The following is a 24,578-nucleotide window of genomic DNA, read 5'->3' as shown; positions in this document are numbered from 1 at the left end:
TCTCAGTGTGTCACGTTGATATGGAGTGTGAGAGGTTGCTGCCCCTGTCTGAATATCTGAAAGGACTGCTACTCAGAGTTTGTTTACACTTCAGCCCCACGCTCCTGATCCTGTATATGGGCACGTGGTATGGAAGGGCACGGGTCACTCAGAGGATCTACTGGTAGGCTTGGTCCTAGGCATGGCCATGGTGATCAGATGATGGGCAGTCGAGGACTCTGCCCTGGCCGACTGCCTGCCCTTCTTCTGGGAATACATTTGTGCCCGGGTGTCCTTGGAGAGGGAACATGCAGTCATCATGGGTACAGTGGGGGATTTCCCTTCCCAGGGAATTGACTGCTTTTAGACAGTAATAATCATATCTTAATTTGAATTTGTTCACTGTCTTGACGTTTGCATTTTGTGTGAATAAACTTCTGCTCTTTTGTTTAAAAAATAACTCAGAAGGTCAAGCAGCATCCGTGAGGGGCAGGCAGTTGGCCCGGGCAGAGTCCTCAACTGCCTAAAGATGTAAATCAACATCAACGTAACATCAACCAATGTCAACATAACATCACAGGCTTTGGCGAGTGAGGGTTGTGGAGGACATTTAAGGAAGCAGGGAAGAGGGGGAAATAAGGAATAGACTGGATCAGGTTAATGTACTGTATTGTGCTAAGAAAGGCAAAAGAAGATTGAACTGGTGAGATATTTAAAGAAGGAGTGAAGGTGAAAGTTCTGACCCTACCCCACTCCCCATCCAGCACGTCAGTGCTCCCAATTGTCCTGATCTGCAGCCAGAATTCAAATCATTTTTTAGCATTCTGTTTTAGTTTCAGTTTCCATTTCCAGCTCTCTGCAAGCCCAATAGTTTTGTTTCCCTGATGTAAACTGCACAGGGGGCGGGGCAGGACATGAATCAACAGGGGCACACAGCCAGATTGTGGTAGAACTTCCTCATCCCTGCAGTCTTTAATATCCAAAACTAATCTACTCCCTTGGCCCTCACTCCCCACTGGCTTTAATTCCCCACCAACTCATATCCCAGTCCCCACATGCTTTTGTATGGCACCCCACTCAGCTGCCACACCCTTTATGGCCTGTTTCGATGTGCAGAACTGGGTGAGAACTGCCTTTGTCCGAGGGCTCTCACTTCGATCCTATGTTAATGCCTGACTGTGGGGATTAATACCAGAAACAAACGTTGCCAAAGTTGTCTACAGAACAAACAATGCACATGACAAATGTCTGATTGTAAGTAGTGTGTTATATTAGACCGAGGTGCCGTGAAAAGAATCAGAATTAGGTTTATCATCACTGACATAAATTGTGAAATACAGATTAGCTTAATTTGCCACATGGGCATCGAAACATACAATGAAGTGAGTGGTTTTGAGTCAAATCAAATCAAATCAGAGAAAACTGTGAAAGTTTCACGATGCTTCCTGCACCAATGTAGCACAAACTTGAAGCCCAATCCTACAGCTGCTGCTGTAATGTTTCCTGTTAACCACTTCACTACCATGTCAATTTTGTGTGGTGTGTCAGCAATACAATGCAGGCATAACAAATTACTATATTGTTATATTACTATAACAAATTACTACACTGTACTTTTATTTCAATAAAAATAAATAAATGGTAAAAAAAAGGGAAGTGAGGTAGAGTTCATGGATTTGTGGACTGTTCAAAACTCTGAGGGCAGAGGTGAAGAGTCTGTTCCTAAAATGTTCAGTGTAGGTCTTCAGGCTCCCAATACTCCTCTCTGATGGTAGTAATGAAAAGAGGACATGTCCCAGAGGGGGAAGGTTCTTAACAAGGGATGCTCTCTTGTTGAGGCACTGCCTTTTGAAGATGTCCTCACTGGTGGGGGGAGCTTGTGTCCCTGATGGAGCTGCCTGAGCCTACAACCCTCTGAAGCCTCTTACGTTCCTGTGCGTTGGCCCCTCCGTATCAGATGCTGGAGGAACCGGTCAGAATGGTCTTGTTGGTATACCTGTAGAAATTTGCTAGAGTATTTGGTAACCTACCGAATCTCCATACACCTCTCATAAAGTAGAGCTGTTGGTGTGTTTTCATCGTGATTGCATCAGTGGTAGCCCAGGATAGATCCTCGGCGATATTAGCATCCAGGAACTAAAAGCTCTTCTTCCTTTCCACCACCGACCTGTCAATCAAGATTGGTGTGTGTTCTCCCATCTTCCCCTTGCTAACATCCACAATCAGTTCCTTGGTCTTGCTGACATTGAAAGGCCTCAATGTGTTTTGAAATTACTCAGTAAGTCAGGGATCATTTACAGAGAGTTAATGCTTTAGGTTTTGAAATATATATCCAATACAAGAACAAGATGCTGGGTCACACTAATTAAACTCATACAATGTGAGGACGCCAAGCTGAAAATATTCACACCCAGTGAGACCACCTTCCACATTGTGCCACATTTTTTCCCACTGTCATGGGAACTACATACCGATTCGGGGATGATGCCGAATGGAGTTGTTAGACTGAGTCCTGGCACGATGGTGTCGCCCCATGAGGAGGGATTGAGGAAAATTACCCTGTACTCAGTGAAACTGAGAACAACGTGAGGTAATGTAGATGAAGTAGAAGCGTAAGGAGGTTTTTCCACATGCTGGAGAGTTTGAAACCAGGATCAATCTCAGGGCAGACATTAAAGACGGAGGTAAGATGAAGTCATGGTTAAAGTGTATTCTGGAGTTAGGGGATTTAGCCAATATTAATTCCACCAGCAACCAATCTTCGGATTTAAAGGTGGATTACAGATAGAATTTAAGATGCAACTGGGAACAATTAGACTGCAGATGCCTCGCATATGCATGAATGCAACCTAGAGTCAGTGGGGATTAACATTCATTTTGGGTGTCTGGAGTGTGGGTGCAAAGAAAAAAGTGTTTGACAACTATATGTAATTCAAAGAAAGCACTGTAGATACTTTATAACTATAGAATTGTCCTGCTGTTTCCTTTGATCTCTAGCATATAAAAGTGTTATGTAATATTGGATTGACGCCTAATGCTTATTTTTGCTGAATAAAACACTTCTTTATCCACTAGCTCAGTGTTTCTCCAGTGACGTTATTCACAGTTACAATAGTCCTTTGCACCGAGAATTGAGGATCTTCAGAATTTTCAAAGTATTGAGCATGCTCAGTCAATAAGGATTGAGATCAAATGATTTTCGGACATGCCTGGGATCATGGGAACCAGTGGAAAAGCGGATTCCTGTTTAATCAGTTGTAATCTTAATGAATGACCCAGCAGGCTCAGGGGACTGGAGATCTCCTGTGGATTTTCCAACATCACACATTCCCACAGAGTGCCAACAGTCATTGCTTTCAGAGAGCCGTTGGCTGCACTGCTGGCGTGTGGGTCAAGATCAGTTTAATTGACCATTGATTTCCACATGGGATGTGGACTAGTTTTTGAACAATTATCTAGTTCAGCGATCAGAAGGATCAGGGCGTTGGTAAACCGCTGGGCGATGACAATCAGTGTGGCTGCCATTAATTCTTTTGTTGCTCCAGTTGACGTCAACGTTATCGAATCGCTCCTCATGATCAACACTTCACCTGCGAGTCTGTTGGGGTAATCTATTGCATCCGAAGCTCCCGGTGTGGCCTCCTCTACATTGGCGAGACCCGACGCAGATTGGGGGACCGCTTCGTCGAGCACCTCCGCTCCGGCGGCACAGCAGACAGGATCTCCCGGTTGCCACTCACTTCAACTCTCCTTCACATTCCCATTTGGATATGTGCATACATGGCCTCCTCTACTGCCACGATGAGGCCAAACTCAGGTTGGAGGAGCAACACCTCATCTACCGTCTGGGTAGGCTCCAGCCCCTTGGTATGAACATCGAATTCTCCAACTTCCGGTAATTCCCTCCCTCTCCCTTCCCCCATCCCAGTTTCACTGCCTCCTCTTCCAGTTGCCTATCACCTCTCTCATGATTCTGCCCTCTTCTACTACCCATAGCGTTTTCCCCTTACATTCCTCCTTCACCTCTCCTGCCTATCCCCTCCCTGCTTCCCCTCCCCCACCCCTTGATCTTTCATCTGATTGGTTTTTCACCCTCCCCCCCACCTTCTTTATAGGGCCCCTGCCCCCTCCTTCTTTATAGGGCCCCTGCCACTTCCTTCTTTTGTCCTGACGAAGGGCCTTGACTGCTCCTTTCAACGGATGCTGCCCGACCTGCTGAGTTCCTCCAGCGTGTTTGTACCTCTCGCTCCCCATGATCACTTGGCGCTGAGTTCCAGCCAGGGAGGAGTTACCGGCCGCTCACGACTTGTTGCTGAGGTTCCATGTGGCCAGGCAGGATGCAGAGGAGTTTTCTCTATCGGCATTACCCCTGGTCCCTGCTCTTTGCCGTCGTCTTCGTCTTCGTCCTCGGCGTCCTGGGATGGACGCTCTTTCCCTCCAGTCTGGGGTATGATCCCGAGACGGCGGGGCTGCAGAGGATCAGAGAGTTGCAGAGGGAGAAAGAGAGCCTGCGGGAGGAGAACGGGAAGCTGCGGAGGGAGAGAGACGAGCTGCGGAGGGAGAGAGACGAGCTGCGGAAGGAGAGAGACGAGCTGCCGAGGGAGAGCGACGAGCTGCGGAAGGAGAGAGACGAGCTGCGGAGGGAGAGAGACGAGCTGCGGAAGGAGAGAGACGAGCTGCAGGAGTGTCGGCAGAAATGCAAGGTGAGACACCTGGATCTTGGGACAGAGATCACACGGGGCAGTAATGCCCCAGAGCTGATGAGTAGGACCCGGGACTGGAATCCGGTGCCCTTCTGGTTGTGGAGATTTGGGAGGTGTTGTCCAGGTGGACTAGGCATAGCTCACAGAGGTGACAAGTGTCTTAAGTTGGCTGGTAAGATGCCATCCAATTGGCTGCATTGCCCACATGGCGTGGAGCTTCCTGAGAGCAGTTGGCGCCTCACTTACCCACTGCGTTCCTGACGTGTGCCTTGTCCATGGCGAGTACTGGCTGAACACCCCTTCTCTGAAAATCCAACATCCAGAATTTTGTTCAGTGCTTCCTCCTTGTGCTGCCCCTCCAACTCCCCCAGTGTGGTTCACCTCACCCGGGCACCTCTGACAGGGTGGCACTCCCTCACTTTCACTGGGTATGGGGTCGGGCTCTCTCTGCCTTGCCACATTCCAGTCCAGTACCTACTCCCCATCCCCAGCCCTCGAGCGTCTCTGCACCAGGTGATCTCGCTAACACGACACCACAACTGGACTTTGCGCACCACAGACAACGCTGAGAAGTGACCTCACAAACCCGGTGTGGGACACTGTTGGTTCCAGTTTGTTTTCAGCAGAAATCATGCATTAATCACGGTGATTACCATGTGTTTTATTCTCTGCTCCATGAGTGAGGATATTGCCGAAAATGTCAAAACAACCGGCAGTATTCCCTATAGGAGCTTAAGAAATAGGAGCAGGAGTAGGCCATCCGGCCCATCGAACCTGCCCCGCCATTCAATAAGATCTTGGCTGATCTGTCCGTAAACTCAGCTCCTCAGCTCCAATTACCTGCCTTTTCCCCATAACCTTGTGCTCTGTGGATGAACATTCGGGAAGCAGAGGCAGTAATAGATCGGAGTTTCAGGGAGACAGGTAGCTGGGTGACTGTCAGGAGAGGGAAGGGGATTAGACAGAATGGGCAGAGCACCCCTGTGGCCGTTCCCATCAACAATAAGTATATCGTTTTGGATACTGTTGGGGACGACCTACCAGGGAGAAGTTGCAGTGGTTGTGTCTCTGGCACCGAGACTGGACCCTCAGCTCAGAAAGGAAGGAGGGAAAAGAGGAAAGCAGTAGTGATAGGGGATTCAACAGTTAGGGGGACAGATAAGAGGCTCTGTTGGAGAGATCGAGAATCCCAGATGGTCTGGTGCCAGGGTCCGTGATATCTCGGATTGAGTTCTCAGTATTCTCAGGAGAGAGGGTGAGCAGCCAGATGTCATGGTCCATGTGGGGACCAATGACATAGATAGGAGTAGGGATGAGGTCCTGAAGAAGGAATATAGGGAGTTAGGAAAGAAGTTAAAGAGCAGGACCTCAAGGGTGGTAATTCGGGACTGCTGCCTGTGCCACGAGACAGAGAGGGTAGGAACAGGAAGCTTTGGCAGATGAATGTGTGGCTGAAAAGTTGGTGCAGGGGGCAGGGGTTCAGATTTCTGGATCATTGGGATCTCTTCTGGGGAAGGTCTGACCTGTAGAAAAAGGACGGGCTGCACCTGAACTGGAAAGGGACCAATATCCTGGCGGGCAGGTTTGCTAGAGTTGCTGGGGTGGGTTTAAACTAGTTTGGCGGGGGGGGGGGGGGTGGGAATCAGAATGTGTGTGCAGAGATTAGGGTAGAAGGACAAGGGTATGATGCTATGTGTTCTGAGTTGATGAGGAAGGACAGGCAGGGGACAAAATATAAATGTAACAGTTAGAGGGGTTGAAATGTGTCTATTTCAATGCTAGGAGTATTAGGAATAAAGGGGATGAACTTAGAGCATGGATCAATACGTGGAACTACAATGTTGTAGGCATTACTGAAACTTGGCTGGAGGAAGGGCAGGATTGGCTGTTGCAGGTACCAGGGTTTAAGTGTTTTAAAAGGAATAGGATGGGAGGTAGAAAAGGGGGGGAGGGAGTGGCATTGCTGGTCAGGGATAGTATCACAGTTATAGAAAGGGAAGACGCTGCAGAAGGAGTGTCCACGGAGTCAGTCTGGGTGGAAGTCAGAAATAGGAAGGGATCAATCACTGTGCCGGGAATAGTCTATAGGCCTCCAAATAGCCCTTGGGACACCGAGGAGCAGATAAACAGGCAGATTTTAGAATGGTGCAGGAAATGCAGCGTAGTAGTTATGGGTGATTTCAACTTCCCTCATATTGACTGGTACCTCCTGAGTGCAAGGGGGAGAGATGAGGCTGAATTTGTCAGGTGTGTTCAAGAAGGATTCCTGACACAGTATGAATCAGCCGACGAGAGGAGAGGCCATACTGGATCTGGTTCTGGGTAATGAACCTGGTCAGGTGACAGACATCTTGGTGGGGGAGCATTTTGGTGAGAGTGACCACAACTCCCTTAGCATCAGCATAGCTATGGAAAGGGATAAAATCAGACGAAATGGTAAAGTACTTAACTGGGGAAGAGCTAACTATGAAGGGATGAGGCAGGAACTAGTGAGAGTAAATTGGAAACAGATGTTCAAAGGGGAAAGCACAGAAGTAATGTGGAGGAAGTTTAGGGACCACTTGTGCTGGGTTCAGGATAGGTTTGTCCCACTGAGACAAGGAAAAAATGGTAGGGAAAGGGAACCGTAGTTGACGAAACCCGTGAGGCTACTCATCAAGAGGAAGAAGGAAGCATATGTTAGATATAAGAAGCAGGAAGCAGGAGGGGCTCATGAGAAATATAGGGTAGCCAGGAAGGAGCTTAAGAAAGGACTTAGGAGAGCTCAAAGGGGGCACGAGAAAGCCGTGGCATGTAGGATTAAGGAGAATCCCAAGGCATTTTATGTGTATGTGAAGAATAGAAGGATGACAAGAATGAAGGTGGACCGTTAAAAGATACAGAAGACAACATGTGCCTGATGGCAGAGGAGGTTGGGGAGGTCCTAAATGAATACTTTGCTTCAGTATTCACAAGTGAAAAGGACCTTGATCAGGGTGAGGTCGAAATAGAACAGGCCTGTGTGCTGGACAATGTGGAGATTAAGGAAGAACAAGTGTTGGATCTTCTTAAAAACATTAAGATTGATATGTCCCCTGGGCCAGATGTGATATACCCCAGGTTGCTGTGGGAAGTGAGAGAAGAGATTGCTGGAGCAGTAGCTATGATCTTTGAATCCTCTTTGGCTGCTGGGGAGGTGTCGGAGGATTGGAGAATGGCAAATGTAGTTCCCTTGTTTAAAAAAGGTAATAGGGAGAATCCTGGGAGCTACAGACTGGTGAGTCTTACATCGGTGGTCTGCAAACTATTGGAAAGGATTCTTAAGGATAGGATCTACGAGCATTTGGAGAAGTACATTCTACTCAAGGATAGTCAACATGGCTTTGTGAAGGAAAGGTCATGCCTCACGAACCTAATTGAGTTTTTTGAAGAGATAACAAAAGAAATTGATGAGGGTAGGGTGGTAGATGTGGTCTACATGGACTTTAGCCAAGCATTTGACAAGGTTCCCCAGGAAAGACTCATCCAGAAAGTCATGAGGCATGGGATCAATGGAACCTTGACTGTTTGGATAAAATAATTGGCTTACAGGAAGAAAGCAGAGGCTAGTAGTAGAAGGAAAATATTCTGCCTGGAGGTCGGTGACTAGTGGGTGCAAGGATCTGTCCTGGGACCCCTGCTCTTTGTGATTTTTATAAATGATCTGGATGAAGAGGAGAAAGGATGGGTGAGTAAGTTTGTGGATGACATGAAGATTGGAGGAGTTGTGGATGGAGCTGTAGGTTATCGGTTACAAGAGGATATAGACAGGATGTAGAGTTGGGCAGAAAAGTGGCAGATGGAGTTCAATCTGGACAAGTGTGAGGTGATGCATTTTGGAAGGACAAACCAGAAGGCTGAGTACAGGGTTAATGGTCGGTTACTTATGAGTGTGGATGAACAGAGGGGCCTTGGAGTTCAAATCCATACATCCCTCAAGGTCACTGAGCAGGTTGATAGGGTAGTTAAGAAGGCCTATGGGATGCTAAGCTTCATTAACAGGGGGATTAAGTTCAAGAGTAGAGAGGTCATGTTACAACTCTACAAATCTCTGCTGAGACTACACTTAAGAGTATTGTGTTCAGTTCTGGTCACCTCATTATAGGAAGGATATGGAAGCTATGGAGAGGGTGCAGAGGAGATTTACCAGGATGTTGCCTGGATGGGAAAACAAGTCTTATAAGGCAAGGTTAGCAGAAATGGGACTTTTCTCTTTGGAGCGTAGAAGGATGAGAGGGGACTTGATTGAGGTCTACAAGATTATGAGAGGCATAGATCGGGTGGATAGCCAGTACCTGTTTCCCAGGGCATGAATAGCAAACACCCGAGGGCAGATGTACAAAGTTTAGGGGAGACACCAGGGGGTAAGTTTTTTTTACACAGAGTGTTGTGGGAGCCTGGAACGACTTGCCAGGGGTGGTGGTGGAGGCTAAAACATTAGGGGTATTTAAGAGCCTCTTGGACAGGCACATGGATGAAAGAAAAATAGAGAGTTACAAGGTAGTATGAGTTTAGTACTTTTTTAAAGGAATATATGGGTCAGCACAACATGGAGGGCTGAAGGGCCTGTACTGTGCTGTAGTATTCTAGTGTCTAGTGTCTAACCCTTAATTCCCTTACTATGTAAAAACCTATCCAACTGTATCTTAAATATATTTAGTGAGGAAGCCTCAACTGCTTCCCTGGGCAGAGAATTCCACAGATTCACCACTCTCTGGGAAAAACAGTTTCTCCTCATCTCCGTCCTAAGTCTTCTCCCCTGAATCTTGAGGCAATGTCCCCAGTTCTAGTCTCACCTACCAATGGAAACAACTTTCCTACTTCTATCTTATCTATCCCTTTCAAAATGTTGTATGTTTCTATAAGATCCCCTCTCATTCTTCTGAACTCCAGAGAGAAGAGTCCCAGGTGACTCAATCTCTCCTAATAGGTTAACCCCTTCATCCCTGGAATCAACCTGGTGAACCTCCTCTGCACCGCCTCCAAAGCCAGTATATCCTTCCTCAAGTATGGAGACCAGAACTGCACACAGTACTCCAGGTGCGGCCTCACCAGTACCCTGTATAGTTGCAGCATGACCTCCCTGCTCTTGAATTCAATCCCTCTAGCAATGAAGGCCAACATTCCGTTTGCCTTCTTAATAACCTGTGGCTAACAGTGAAATGAAAACAGGAAGCATTTATGTTCATCTGTAACACTGAAAGTCAAGTCGTTGGGAAAACGTCAAGGTGTAAATATGAAGCACCTACCACAGGATGGGAGGTACAGGAGCCTGAAGTCCCAAGTTCAAGAACAGTTACTTTCCTTCAAACATTCAGTTCTTGAAACAACTTGTAAACAGGAAACACTACTTCAGTACATAAACACTATGACCACTTTACATACCATAGATATTTTGTTCCAATTCTTTCCTTTCTCATTTAATTTTGTATAATATGCAGTTATATTTATGTTTTTCTTGTGAACATAAACTCTCTAATGCAAAGTGTTTGTGATGCTACTGTAAGTAAAGTTTCTCAATGCACTTGTGCCTTTGACAATAAACTTGATTTTGAGTTTGATCCAGAGAAAGACATTCTTTGCTTTTCTCTCTTTAAACAGACATTACTGGAAAAACAGAACGCAGCTCAGGATGAAACCATCAAAAAACTGAGTGAGGAGAACAAGGGCTTATATTCCAAAAAGGAGGAACTGGAAGGTGAGGTCAACAATGATTGCATTTGTATAGCTGCTTCAGGAATGTCCAGAGCGCCCGAGAGAACGGGATCAGGGTGGTATTGGACAGCACGTAATGGGCAGCAGTTCAAGCTCAAAAGGATGCAGGAGAGGGCAGGAAATGGGAGAAGTATGAGCCCAGAGCTGTACAGAAATGTGGTTCAAACTCCGCTAGACCCAGGACAGCTCCTCCCACACCAGGTGCTTGTCGACTGCTTCCTCCAGTAATTCCCTCTTCAGTGAACTAAGCCTGAACAAAAAAAGCAAATCTTTATCATCCTTGTCGCCACTAGATGGATGGCAGCAATGTTGCTGTCAAAATGCTGGAGGGACTCTGTTGCTCAGGCAGGTGATGAAAGGCCTCTGCGCAAGATGTCAGCTGCTTATTCCTTTCCATAGATTCTGCCTGACCTGAGTTCCTCCAGCAATTTTTGTGGATTTTCAGCATCTGCAGAATCTCTTGCCTGGATAGCCTGTCTGCTTGGGCTTGGGCACGATGGCATTAGATGAGCCATCTGGCCTTGCATTCCATAAGGGGTCACTCCATTCAGCGGAAGAGGGTAGAGAATTAAAGAAACAGTTGCATTGTACCATTGATAATCCTTATCCCTACAAAGCACTTCCCAGCCAATGGAATACTCTGAAGTGTTGTCATAGAAAACAGGAGCAGAAGTATTGTGATGTGGAAGACGTGTTTAACATGCTAATGAGAGATGTCAGGAATGCAGTGGGAAGTGAAGATGGAAAGTAATGACAGAAGTTATAGAAGAGATGAGAAAGGATCTCGTGCTTTCCCGGTGTATTTGATGAATAAACTCTTCTTGGTCTTCCAGACAGGTACAGCTATTAATTTTAACTGATGTTTCGATGACAAACTCTGCCACCTTTATTAGGAGAAATGTATATTCCGATGGTATTTATGCCCCCATCGTCCATCCCTCTTGATTGGTTAGTCCTCATCCAATCAGGTTTCTTCTCTCCTACCTTGCTTACAATTGATTTCCAGTTCTTACTCAGAGTGAGGCCTTTGTCCTTGTTAAAATTCTTTTCCTCCAGTTTTATTTGAATGGTTTCGTCCACCAGGCGGTCCGAAAAGCCACTGGTGCGACACGGTAGTTTTGTGCAGTCGAAGTCAATCCAATGGCCATTATGAATGCAGTGTTCTGCTACTGCTGATTTCTCTGGGTAACGCAAACAGATACACCTCCTGTACAATTGATGCGGGTTTCCACCATACGCCCCTTCTGGCCAATATATACGCTGCTTGGCATTCGCAGGGAATCCTGTAATCGCCAGCCTACCTGAGTCCCAGGTCATCTTTAACCCACATAAACTGTGATTTTGAGCTTCCTTGCGGGATTGTGGATGGAGTTAATCCTGTATTTCTTCAGGATCCTGGTGACTACGCACAACATTCCTACAGAATGGCTACAAGGTAAAGAAAACCAATCGGGTCCCTAAATGGGCCGATGGAAAACCCGGGAAATCTAAAAACAAGGAGGAACCCGTTGTGACACCCTGTCTTCCCTATACTTCCATGGTTTCTGGAAGGATAGCTAGGATCTTGAAGAAAATCCACGTACCCGCAAGGAAGCTCAAATCACAGCTTACGTGGGTGAAAGATGACTTGGGATTCAGGACGGCTGGGGTTTACTGGATTCTGTGTGGAAGCGGAACAGTGTATCTCAGCCAGACAATGGAAACTTGCATCAAGAAGCAGAGGAGTTGTATCCATTTGGCTTACCTAGAGGAACTGGCGGTAGCAGAACATTGCATTTGCAATGGCCATAGGGTTGACTTTGATGGCACAAAACTGCTGTGCCATGCTAATGCCTTTTGGGACCATCTGGTGAAGAAGCCATTGAAATAAAACCAGAGAAAAAGAATTTTAGCAAAGACAAAGGGCTTATTCTAAGTAAGAACTGGAATTTGATAGTAAATAAGGTGGGACAGTGGAAACCTGATTGGATGAGGACTAACCAATCAGGAGGGACAGACAGGGGTATAAATACCACCGGACTAGACATCATCCCTGATGAAGATGGCAGAGTTTGTCATCAGAATGTCGGTTAAAATTGATATCTGCACCTGGCTGGAAGGCCAAGAAGAGTTTATTCATTACAGAAGGGGAGTTAGTGATAATTTACCTGTGTTCTCTGGACACTGGGCAGGTCCTGGCAGATTGGAAGACAGTGACTGTCATGCCACTGTTTAAGCAAATGGATGTAGGCAAAAGGCAGGTAACTATAGGCCAGTTTGATCAACGTCTGTAGTTGGGAAAGTACTTGAAGCTGTCACTAAAGAACAAATAACAAGACACCTGATAGGCAGACACAGCAGGGATTCATGAAGGACATTCCTGTCTGACAAATTTAATGGGGTTTTTTGAGGATATAATGAACATTGTGGATAGAAGGGAATAGGAAAATGATGTGTACTTGGATTTCTAGAAGGCATTCAGTACAAGATTGTTTACCGCCAGTAACCATCTCCTTTGTCTTGTTGACATTGAGGAAGAGGTGTTTTACCTGGCATCAGTCCTTGAGCTCCTTTACCTCTATCAGTAGGCTGTCTCTTTGTTTTTGGTGATGAGCCCCACCACTGTCATGTCATTGGCAAACTTGACAAAGTGATCACTCGGTTGCTTGGCAACGTTCAGGTGCTGAATACGAGACTTATCCATAAAATAAGGATGCATGGAGTTATGGGTAATGTATTAGCATGGATAGATTGGTTAACTGACAGAAGGCAGAGAGTTGGAATAAATGGGTATTTCTCTGGCGGGTAGCCAGTAGTGAGCGGACTGCCACAGGGGTCACTGCTGGGCTCACAGTCCTGTGCCTTCACAATTTGGGTGAGAGGACCAAGTGTGGCATGTCTAACTTTGCTGAAGGCACAAAATTGAGTGGAAAATCAAAATGCTCAGAGGATACAGAGAGTCCTTAGAGAGATATAGATAGGTTAAGTGAGTGGACAAGTGTCTGGCAGATGGAGACTATTATTTAAATGGTGAAAGAGCGCAGAGGGTCTTGAAATTGCAAAAGGTTGGTTTCAGTGACAACGAGTTATCAAAAAGGCAAGTGGAACATTGGACATCATTGCTAGAAGGATTGAAATTAAGAGTAGAGAAGTTTATGCTGCAACTGTATAGCATACTGTTTGAGATGCACTTGCAGTAGAGCATGGAGTTTTGGTCTCATTACTTGAGAAAGGATGTACTGGGTTTGGAGGTGGTGCAGAGGAGCTTCACTAGATAATTCTGGAGTTGATGGAGTTAATCTATGAGGCTATAATCTGGAGCTATATTTAGTGAATTTAGAAGAATTATGAAAGGGATATATAAAACAGAGACAGGAATGATGTTTTCACTGGTAGGTGAGACTAGAATTAGGGTCATAGCCTCAAGATTAAGGTGAGAGAATTTAGGATGGAGACGAGAAAGAACTGCATTTCCCAGATGGTAGTGAATCTGGGGAATTATCTGCCCAGTGAAGCAGTTCAGGCTGCCCTGGGTGAATTCCTCTCTTGATAACTATTCAGAGCTAATACCTAGTTTTAGAGTGCCTTAGTAATATTGGTAGTGTTCTAACTTGTTCACTATGTCATTTAAATAGATAATTTGTTATTCAGCTATTTCCATGAAACTTTGGTTAATTGGGGCAACCATTTAATTGGTCCAAAATGTCCTGGTCCTCATGTACAACTAATAGTTAACTGGAATCCACTGAGCTTATTAGGCAGGGGGATTAAGGGTTATAGAGAATCGGCAAGCAGGTGGAGCTAAGCCCATGGTCAGATCATCCACGGTCTTATTGAATGATGGAGCAGGCTCGATGGCCAGATGGCCTCCTGAATCTATTTCTCATGTTCTTCCTTGAGCCTGTTCTGCTCTGCAATATCATCATGGAGGAGTATCTAAATTAAGTAACCTTTCTCCCTACTGACTTTGACTCCCTAAACCCAAAGAGAAACATCCAACTTCTTGAATATGCTGAATACATTTACTGCATACCTAGGCACATGGATGTAAGGAAGATGGAGGAATACGGGCATGGAGTAGGTAGGAGGGATTAGTGTTTGGATATTTTTGATTTGCTCTTCAGCTGGTTTGGCATAACATTGTGGCCAGAGGGTCAGTTCCTGTACTGTTCTATGTTCTATGTTCACACTGCCTTCTGTGCAAGGAGAGCTCTCGTAGGAAACATAGTATGTTGCTCCATACAGCAAGATCTCCCAAGTTGCAATCAGGTCATAGCCGGCTCCTGTGTTTTGGGACTGCTAACTGGGGAATCAGTGTTGGTGCATTGACACAGAGTGAACTTCAAAGCAACAGGAGCATACCTCAGATATTCCTCAACTAAAATAAACAGGCCCAAACTTAACACCCTATGTAAGAGAAGGTGTTTCACTCTGTCATTCCCACACGTGCCAGACTAGATTAGAACACAGAGGGATCTTTCAAATATTATTCACGTAAATTATGAAACACAGACACAAGGTTTTAATTTGCATTGTTTTATCCATTCTCCCCAGTTCACCAATCTGTAACTCTTATTTTTAAAGGTAATCTTCAGGATTGTCAAGAGGCACAAGAGCGTTACAGCCGCGAGATGCAGAGGTGCAAGAAAAATAATGAAAACATTCTGGAAAGCCATAGGTTTGAACTGAATCATGCACGGTGAGACCTTGTGCCTTTTAAAATAATTTTATTTGAGGTCCTACAGGGGATTGTATGGGGCCCAGAGATGGGTGCGTAGATTAAACTCAGGTGGGGATTTAGAGATACGTGTGAAAGGGAAAAAACGCTGCATTTCTCTGGGGTAAGTGTGGTGAAAGCAGAAGCGATTGGAAAAGGGACGCCACTGACACAATGAAAGACAGAATTACATCTTTCTGTCCTGTATCGGTCTATGGCAGAAACTGGAAAGGCAGATAATCTTGCTCTGGGGTAAATCCAACAATTGTCGCACTATCCCAAATTTCTGGGCAGTTAAATACTGCCAAAAATGAAAGTGCGGGAATCATTCAGGTTGATGGAGAGTGAAACGGAGTTAACATTTTATATTAATCACCTTTCATCAGAGGTTAGAGGTGAGAAGTGAAGCAGGATATCCATAACACGCACAAAATGCTGGAGGAACTCAGCAGGTCAGGGAGCGTATATGGAAATGAATTAATACTTGACGTTTTGGGCCGAGACCCTTCATCAGGACAGGATATCGGTATATTGGTAACAGGTTTATTAAGGAAGATCTATCGGGTATAAAGAAACCAAACTTAACACAAACAGTAGTCACAGTCCTCCCACAAAACCTCACTGCCGTCGGAGTGGGTCTCATACTGTCTCTCCTGTTTTCTCTTCCTTCTTGTCATACTTGTCCTCTCTCTCAGTATCAGAACACTTCTTTCATACACTCACTTCCAGATCTGTTTTACTCTGCCACTTTGACAGTTTCCATTTCCCTGCTTGGAACTGGCTCATATTTCTCATTCAGCCAATCAGTTTATATTTTCTTTTTCTCACCATGGCTACCTGTGGGCCCTTTGTTTTTTCCCTGAATACAGGGCACACCAGTTCCTTCCACAAATGCAGTCTTTTGCATCACTGAGCTTGTTCTCACTGTGTGTTGTACAAGATTTCCAGCATCTGCAGAATCTCTTGATTTTTTTTTCAACTCCAGAGGCTCTAATTGACCAACTGGCTATTTCCCACCTTTCTCCTTTTTAGTCTCTTGTTTTGTGTTTTTCCCTCCTCCAATTTGGCTAATACAAGAGGGCATAGTTTTAGTGTGAATTATGAAAGTTATAGAGGGGATGTCCGAGGTACACAGAGAGTGGCGGGCTGTGGAATGCCCTGCCCTGCCAGGGGTGGTGATACTTCAGGGGCAATTAAGAATCTCTTCGGAAGGCACGTAGATGATAGAAGAATTGACCAATGTTGGAGAGAGAAGTTTTTTGATCTTATAGTAGATTAAGAGGTCGGCACAATATTGTGGGCTGATGGGCCCATACTGTGCTGGAGTGTTCTATGTCCTATGCTCTAATTTCCTCATCAACATCTTGCCCGAAGGCAGCTTTGTAAACAGTACTTCTCCATGGCAAACTTGTCTTCAGCTATCAAACATACACAGTGTACTGGAGGAATTCAGCAAGTCAAGCAGCATCTATGGAGGGCAACAAATTAGCAGTGGACCGATTGATCTGAAGAGAGAGTGAGCTTTGTATGGTTGGGGAGAAGAGTTTTTTAAAAAGTGCATTTCACGGGGATTGGCGCATTAGTGGTGGACCGATCAATTCGCAATTCATTAGCAGGAGCAAATAAAAGTAAAGCAGGGTCAAAGCAGAGTGGCCATTGTGTGAGGGGACCAGTGTAGGAGTGGGGACTTGAGGCTTTAGCAAAGATGTACAGGTAAGTAGCAAGCAAGGCTTTTGTCGTGGTTGAATAAAAAGTCACTAAATTAGAGCTAATTAAATAAAGTAGGGATGATGCTGGGTAAGGTGATATGCAGTAGCTGCATGATGTGGGAGCTGGTGGACCCATTGTGGTTCCTAGTGACCACATCTGCTGTCATACGAGGGGGCGTTGGGAACGGACCCAAATGCAAGACACAGACACTGAAGTACTGGGAATTGGACTGGACTAGAGTTAGGGACGGGACTGGACACAGACTAGGAGCTGGGACAGGAACACAGACTTGGGCTAGGACTTTGGCTAGGAAAGCAGGAACAAGACAAGGAACTGGGAACCAGGAGCCTGGGCTTGGACTCCGAGCCAGAGACCGGACAAGGACCCAGAACTTGGGTCTTGACTCGGGCTTGGACCCCAGAACTAGGCATGGGCAGGACAAGGCATTCCTTCTTAGAGCACAGGGCTGGGACCCTTCTTAGGATGCAGGGCCAGGCCCCTTTCTTGGACACCGGGCTGGGATGATTGCTGAGGTAAACCACTGAGGAAACTGTCAGGGATTCAGATGGGGAGGGGAAGAGAACAGTCCAGCCTCAGGGTAACGGCAAAGACAGCCTGACTTACCCAACAGAGGCAAGGACAGGAAGGGACGATCCAACCACAGGATAACGGCAAGGACAGCCTGACTTACCCCACGGAGGCAAGGACAGGAGGGGAGGTCAGTCCAGGGTGGCTCAGAGTCTCAGGGCGGCCAGCAACCTTGGCTGGCACCAGAAACAGCCAAATCCATCTCCAGCTCGGAGTGGCAGACAGCTGGCCCCAGAAATGGCCGAATCCATACCCCGATAACCGCTCCGACTAGAGACAACAGGGCTCCATGAAGCGGTGGTCCTCCAACCAGGCCTAGAGATCACGAATGACTGCAGTAGCCTTCCACCAGCAGGTTGCTCCAAGGGGATACTGACAAGAAGAGACAGCACGCACACTCGATCCCAGGGCCACTTATCTTCCCAGCCCCAAGATGACAGCCAGAAGACCCGGAGTCCAGAATTCACGGCCTGGACCGTGAACTGGAATGCGGATATCACAGACCAGACCGTGACATCTGCAGCGAGTGTTGACCGATCGAGGAACTCGGGCTCAAGGTTGATGACCTGGAATCTGAGCTTCAAACACTGTGGCACATCAGGGAGGGGGAGAGTTACCTGGATTCTCTGTTTCAGGAGGTAGTCACATTAGATTAGCTGCCTCAAATTCGGTCTGTGGTCAGGGACAAGAGGGTGTGACTGTGAGTGAGGCAGGTGGTGGGATCCAAGCGACAGTGCTGGAGGAGCCTCAACCCTTGAGCTTGTCGAACAGGTCAGAGATTTTGCTCCCTACGTGGATGAGAGTGGGGGCTGTAGGAAGGATGAGCATCCTAATTGTGGCGTCGTAGTTCAGGGAGCCATTCAAGAGGGGAGGCTGAGAAGAGAAATGTAGTGGTAATTGGGGATAGTATAGTCAGGGGAATGAACATTTAATCTGACTTGCAGAGGAATTTGCAGTGGGAGGGGAAAGATCCAGTCGTCATGGTCCATGTGGGTACCAATGAGATAGGTAGAATGAGGAAAGAGGTTTTGCTGAGGGAATTTGAGCTGCTAGGGACTAAATTAAAAAGCAGGACCAAAAGGTAGTAATTTCTGGATTACTACCTAAACCACATGCAAATTGGCAGAGGGTCAAAAAGATTAGAGTTAAATGCATGGCTTAATGATTGGTGTGGGAGAAGTGGGTTTGAATTCATTAGAAATCAGCACTAGTATTGGGGAAGGAGGGAGCTGTACCAATGTGAAGAGCTCCACCTGAACTGTGATGGGGCCTGGATTATAGAGAATCACATAACTAAGGCAGTGGATAGGGTTTTAAACTAAATAGTAGGGGAGTAGGTTCAACAGATTGCAGAAGTATGCATGAAGTAAAATGAAAAAATGTGGATAAGAATAAAGAAAAAAACTAAAGATAAAAAAGGGAAAAGTAAGATTGGAGTGAAGAAAAGTCAAGTGCAAATGAGTAAAAAATTACAAGATTTTAAAGGCACAATGTGTGTAAGGGCACTTTATCTGAATGCCCGTAGTATTCGATACAAGGTCAGTGAACTTGTGGCACAAATCGGTACAAAGGGGTATGATTTAGTGGCCATTACAGAGACGTGGTTGCAGGGTGGAGAGGATTGGGAATTAAATATCCAAGGATATCAGATAATACGGAAGGATAGGCTGGAAGGTAAGGGAGGTGGAGTAGCGCTCTTAATTAAGGATGAGATCAGGGTGATAGTGAGAGATGATATAAGACCTAAGGAGCAGAATGTTGAATCCATCTGGGTAGAGATTAGGAATAATAAAGGGAATAAATCACTGCTGGGAGTTGTCTATCAGCCGCCGAATAATAACACTACAGTGGTACAGGCAATAAACAAATATCTGAGGCATTTAGGATGGAACAGCAGTTATCAAGGGGGACTATAACTTGCATATAGATTGGGTGAATCAAGTTGGATGAGGCAGTCTTGAGGTGGACTTCATAGATTACATCCGTATAGGAGTAACGAATCAAAACACAAAAATACAACTGCAGATGCTGTGGATCAAAGAATACGTACACAATGCTGGAAGAACTCAGCAGGTCAGGCAGCATCCGTGAGAAAAGAGTAGCCAACGTTTTGGGCCGAGACCCTTCATCAGGAATGGGGGGGTGGGGGGGAAGAGAGGGCCGAAGCCCAGCAATAGAGGGAGGGGGAGGGGTAGGGCCTAGAGGCGCCAGTGTGTTACTGAACCTACAGGGGAACATACTATCTTGGATCTGGTCCTGGCAATGAGACAGGGTAAAATTAGTGATCTTGTAGTTATGGATCCTCTTAGAAAGATATGATTGTATTTCTCTTACAAATGGAGGGTGCCATAGTTCAATCTAAAACCAGTGTATTATGTCTAAACAACGGGAGGAGGGAGGATTTGGCTAGTGTAGACTGGGAACACAGGTCATGTGGTGGGACAGCTGAGGAACAGTGGAAGACTTTCAAAGAAATTTTTCACAGTGCTCAACAAAAGTATAGTCCAGTTAAAAGCAAGGACAGTAAGGGTGGGGAGAGCCAGCCTTGGATAACTAAGGAAATAAAAGAAGACATCAAACTAAAAGCTCGTGCATACAAAGTCGCCAAGAATAGTGGGAAACTGGAAGACTGGGAAAACCTTAAAAAGTACCACTAAGTGAGCAATAAAGAAAGGGACGCTAGGTTATGAAAATAAACAGGCACAAAATGTAAAAACAGATAGTAAACGTTTTTATAATTATATAAAGTGGAAAAGGGTGGCAAAAGTGAATGCAGGGCCCTTGGAGGACAAGAAGGGGGAATTGATAATGGGTAATGAGGAAATGGCTGAGGCTTTGAATATTTTGTGTCGGTTTTCACAGTGGAGGGCACATCTAACGTGCTAAAGAGAGATGTTATGGATACGATGGGAGCTGAGGACGTCGATACAATAGCTATCACTAAAGAGGTAGTGCTGAGCAAATTTGTGGGCGTGAAGATAGCTAAGTCCCTTGGTCCAGGTGAAATGCTTCCCAAGGTACTGAAAGAAATGGCAGAAGCTATAGAGGCTTTGGTAATGATTTACCAAAATTCTATGGATTCTGGGCAGGTCCCATCAGATTGGAAGATGGCGAATGTCATGCCACTGTTCAAAAAAGGATGTAGGCAAAAGGCGGGTAACTATAGGCTAGATAGTTTAACATCCGTAGTTGGGAAAATGTTTGAAACTATCATTAAAGGAGAAATAGCAAAGCACCTTGAAAGGAATGGAGCCATCAGGCAGACACAGCATGGATTCAGCAAAGGCAGGTCTTGTTTGACAAACTTACTGGAGTTCTTTGAGGATATAATGAGCGCAGTGGATAGAGGGGAACAGATGGGTGTTATTTACTTGGATTTCCAGAAGGCTTTCAATAAGGTGTCACAGAAAAGACTTTTCCATAAGATAAAGATACATAGATTTAGACGTGATGTTTTAGGATGGACAGAGGATTGATTAACTAATAGAAAGCAGAGAGTTGGGATACATGGGTGTTACTCTGGTTGGCAATCAGTGGTGAGCGGTGTACCACAGGGGTCGTGCTGGGCCCGCAACTGTTCATGTTATACATTAACGATCTGGAAGAAGGGACCGAGTGTAGTGTGTCTGAATTTGCTGATGATACTAAATTGAGCGGAAAATAAATTGTGCAGAAGATACAGAGAGTCTGCAGAGAGATATAGATACGAGGGGTGATTGACAAGTTCGTGGCCTAAGGTAGGAGGAGTCAATTTTAGAAAACGTAGCACATTTATTTTTCAACATAATCCCCTCCTTCATTTACACACTTAGTCCAGCGGTCGTGGAGCATACGGATCCCTTCTTTATAGAAGTCGGCATCTTGGACCTCCAGGAGTGGTCCACAGCAGAGGTGATTGATAAGTTCGTGGCCTAGGGTGAAAGGAACTGAGTTATTAACTTCAAACTTTCTGCATAATCACTCAAAGAGTTGAACTGCACGTGGATGTAACGAGAGCTGTATAACTCATCTCCTTCTACCAGAAGCCAGAATAGAAGGTGGGCTGAGTGGGAAGGGAAGGTGGCAAGTGATTGATAAGACCATGCGAGGGGTACGGTGAGTGGTTGGGGGAGGGGGGATGAAGTCAGAGGTGGGAGGTGATAGATTAATGGGGTATAGGGCTGCAAAAGAAAGAATCTAACAGGAGAGGGCAGTGAACCTCAGAAGAAAGGGAAGGAGGAAGGGGACCAGAGGGAGGTGATGGGCAGGTGAGGAGGAGAAGGTGTGAGAGACTTCATCTATCAGAGAAATTCCTTTTGTCCAATTCAATCCTCCTCCCCCTCTCTCGATAACTTGAAACCAACTTTTTTCTCACTTTTCTAATTCTGATGAAGAGTCTCTGAGCGGAAGCATTAACTTTGTTTCTCTTTCCACTAACCATACTTGGCCTCTGAGCATTTCCAGTATTTTATGTTTTTGTTTCAGTCTTTAGACATATGCTGTAATTTGTTAACACAAGAGATCCTTCAGATGCTGGAAAACCAAAGCAACACACACAGAATGCTGGAAGAACTCAGCATGTCAGGCAGCAACTGTGGAAATGAACAAACAGTTGAAGTTTCAGTCCAGGACCCTTCTTCAGGACTGTGTGTTGCAGTATTTCTGTGTGTTTTGCGTTTCTTGCAGTATTTTGTTGTTCTATATAAAACCCTTCTTCAAAGGTTCATCTTAGTGTCAAAGTATGCGTGTACAATACAACTCTGATATTCGTCTTCTCAAGATAGCCATGAACTACATTGAGTCATTGAAGGAAAAATCTCTCCGCTCCCCTTTCCCACATGGAAAGGAAAAGGTAACGAAACTCCCAAACCCCAAACACCCAACACCCTCCCTCGCCAAAAAGAACAACTGCTTTGTAGACATATTCCAGGTAAATTTAATGTACTTTTTTTCTCCCTGCTTCAAACAACATTTCACAGTCCGCACGTTTCACGCATTTTTCTGTTGCAGTACATTCCACGACTAACCATCATACTTTGCAGTTTGATCTAAAACTACTTCAAGACCATTAATACTGCAGTAGTTGTGTTGCCTCACTGTTCCATTGCTGCAAGACAAACACTGAAATACACCAGAAACACTTCTAAATAGGCTTTTACATTTGCAACATTCTATTAATTGGTTTAAACTAGTTCTTACAAAAGCCTGGTGATAAGATGGGCAGTGGGAAAGGATTAAATGGGGTGTAGAAGGGTAGGAAGGTAGATATAGGTGCAAAGGTTGGGTGTGTAGAGATGTGGGGGTCAAAAACCCCTGGGTTGTGAAGAGAATTGCCAGCGAATTTGAACCACTAATATTTGTACTATACCTGGGCCTCAGGAAGGCCTTTTATCATTCTCTGTTTTAAAGACAATTAGAAATTAATTCTTAATTACCTGAACTTGTTTCTTACAGATACAACTGTCAGAGTAAATCATGTGACAATCAGAAATATAACGTTTGGTGGTTCATTTCGTGTTTTGTTTTGGGTTTTTTCCTGGCTTGGTGCTGCAGAAGCAGTGATGGGTAAGTTGAAGCACTGAAAGGAAAGTCATGAACTGTGAAGAAGGGGAGGACGTGTGTGGTAATGTAGGGTGGAGCTGAGGAATGTGGGAGATGGTGTAGGACGTGTGGAGGAGAGGAATGGGAGAAGGTGGGAGGAGTGAGTGGAGAACATTGCAGGAGGGCTGGTGTGGGGTGGTGGCATCTGAGGGAAAGGTGCTGAGATGTGGAGAAAGGTTATGGGATGGGGTCTGGAGGATGGTTTGGGTGTGGAGGTGTGGGAGAGAGAAAGTGGGAAAGGGTTTGTATTAGGAAGAAGGAGTGTTATTTGAGAAAGCATGAGGGAGGAACAAAGGAAAGAATGAAAGAAGGGGCTGTATAGTGAGAGATAGGGGAAAGGTTGTGTATGGAGAGCAGGTGGGGAATGAGGCATGGAAGGTGAGGTGTGCGGAGCAGGTGATGAGTCGAACTGTGGGAGAGGAGGGAAGGTGACTGGGGGAGGGCTACAGAGAAGGTTGTGTGTGGGGAATGGGCAATGAGGGGAAGGGTGAGGGAGAGGGTTTGGGCTGTGGTGTCCTGATGTGGAAAAGGGAGAGAGGGATTAGAGGACGACAGTGGATGAGGAGTTTGGGATGGGGTAGGGTGTGAGGAATACGTGTAGATCAAGAGGGGTGGGTGGGGGTGCCCTGGGGTCAGCAATGGAGAGTAGGGTATGGGGAATGGCGAGAGGAGGGTGGGGTAAGGGAGGTGTGGAGCTGAGCTGTCTGTTGTTAGAGCTTCAGGCATTATGCCGGAGTACGGAGAAGGGATATGCAGAGTGTGTGTTGGCGATTCTTGTGGGCGGTGGGCTGAAGGACAATAGACATGTCTGAGGATTTTTGTTGTGTCCTGAAGGTGTCAATGAAGAAAGGAAGACCCCAGTGTGAAGGGAATGATTGCTGGTTATAAACAGAAGGAAACATGAATTCTGACCCTCTGGACACAGTCCCCTAAAGGAATCTGAGCTGTTACCCTGTGATGAAGCAGCCACTCCCACACTCCCCAAGGTGGTCATGTGGAAATAGTGGGTGTGAAGATCTACAGCCCAGCCGGTGATATAACCCATAACGATAACATGTACGGCACTGAATGTAAAGTATTCCCCTCCTATTCCTCAGCTCACATGGTCTGCCCTCTCATGGACTTGAAACCTCCTCTCCAGTTTTGGACCCACCACCCCCCTCTCCACTGTGCATTGTCACATCAATGAAGCAGAACGTATCCTCCTGTCCTCACTCTCATCTGGTGATCACTTCTGCTACCTCTGTACAAAGTGGGACATGTCCCTTGTCTATTCCTATTTTGGCTATGGAGTTACTGTGTGTGTGTGTGTTTTTATTAAATTTACAATAAAATATAATTGCTAAATGCAGCTGTCAAATCAGATCCTGTTGCTTCTGTTGGACTCCTGGTAGTTCCAGACACCATCTAGATATTTTTTACTTCATTCATAGGACTTGAAATTCGGCAGCCAGTCTTGCTGACCATTTCAGAGGGGGGTGTTGCTTCAAGTCACACAGAGACCGGACTCATAAGGATGACAGATTTCTGGATTGGAAAGCAAGTGGCTTTTTGAAACAATCTACAAATGATACAAGCTTTTGATTCAA

The 24,578-nt window shown here is 45.7% G+C and overlaps 1 protein-coding gene across 1 annotated transcript; it reads left to right on the top strand.

Moving 5' to 3' along the window:
• Positions 1–4,154: 4,154 nt before the first annotated feature.
• On the top strand, positions 4,155–24,349 carry LOC140740357 (uncharacterized). Its single transcript, XM_073069502.1, has 5 exons — positions 4,155–4,682; positions 10,302–10,398; positions 14,979–15,093; positions 22,843–22,953; positions 23,824–24,349. Exons 1-5 carry the CDS (start codon positions 4,302–4,304, stop codon positions 23,831–23,833), a joined length of 714 nt encoding a protein of 237 aa, XP_072925603.1. The 5' UTR covers positions 4,155–4,301; the 3' UTR covers positions 23,834–24,349.
• Positions 24,350–24,578: the final 229 nt, after the last annotated feature.

Source organism: Hemitrygon akajei, chromosome 16 (assembly GCF_048418815.1).
Source record: "Hemitrygon akajei chromosome 16, sHemAka1.3, whole genome shotgun sequence".
Classification (NCBI taxonomy): domain Eukaryota; kingdom Metazoa; phylum Chordata; class Chondrichthyes; order Myliobatiformes; family Dasyatidae; genus Hemitrygon; species Hemitrygon akajei.
The sequence above is the reverse complement of the archived record's forward strand: the minus strand, read 5'-3'. Positions and strand labels throughout refer to the sequence as shown.

What these genes read in the sequence shown, in the direction of transcription:
- LOC140740357 (XM_073069502.1), top strand. Translation starts at nt 4,302, where the DNA reads ATGTGGCCAGGCAGGATGCAGAGGAGTTTTCTCTATCGGCATTACCCC. An exon ending in CAAAAAGGAGGAACTGGAAG is followed by an intron (nt 10,399 to 14,978) that starts GTGAGGTCAACA and finishes TTATTTTTAAAG; the next exon opens with GTAATCTTCAGGATTGTCAA. An exon ending in TTTGAACTGAATCATGCACG is followed by an intron (nt 15,094 to 22,842) that starts GTGAGACCTTGT and finishes TGTTTCTTACAG; the next exon opens with ATACAACTGTCAGAGTAAAT.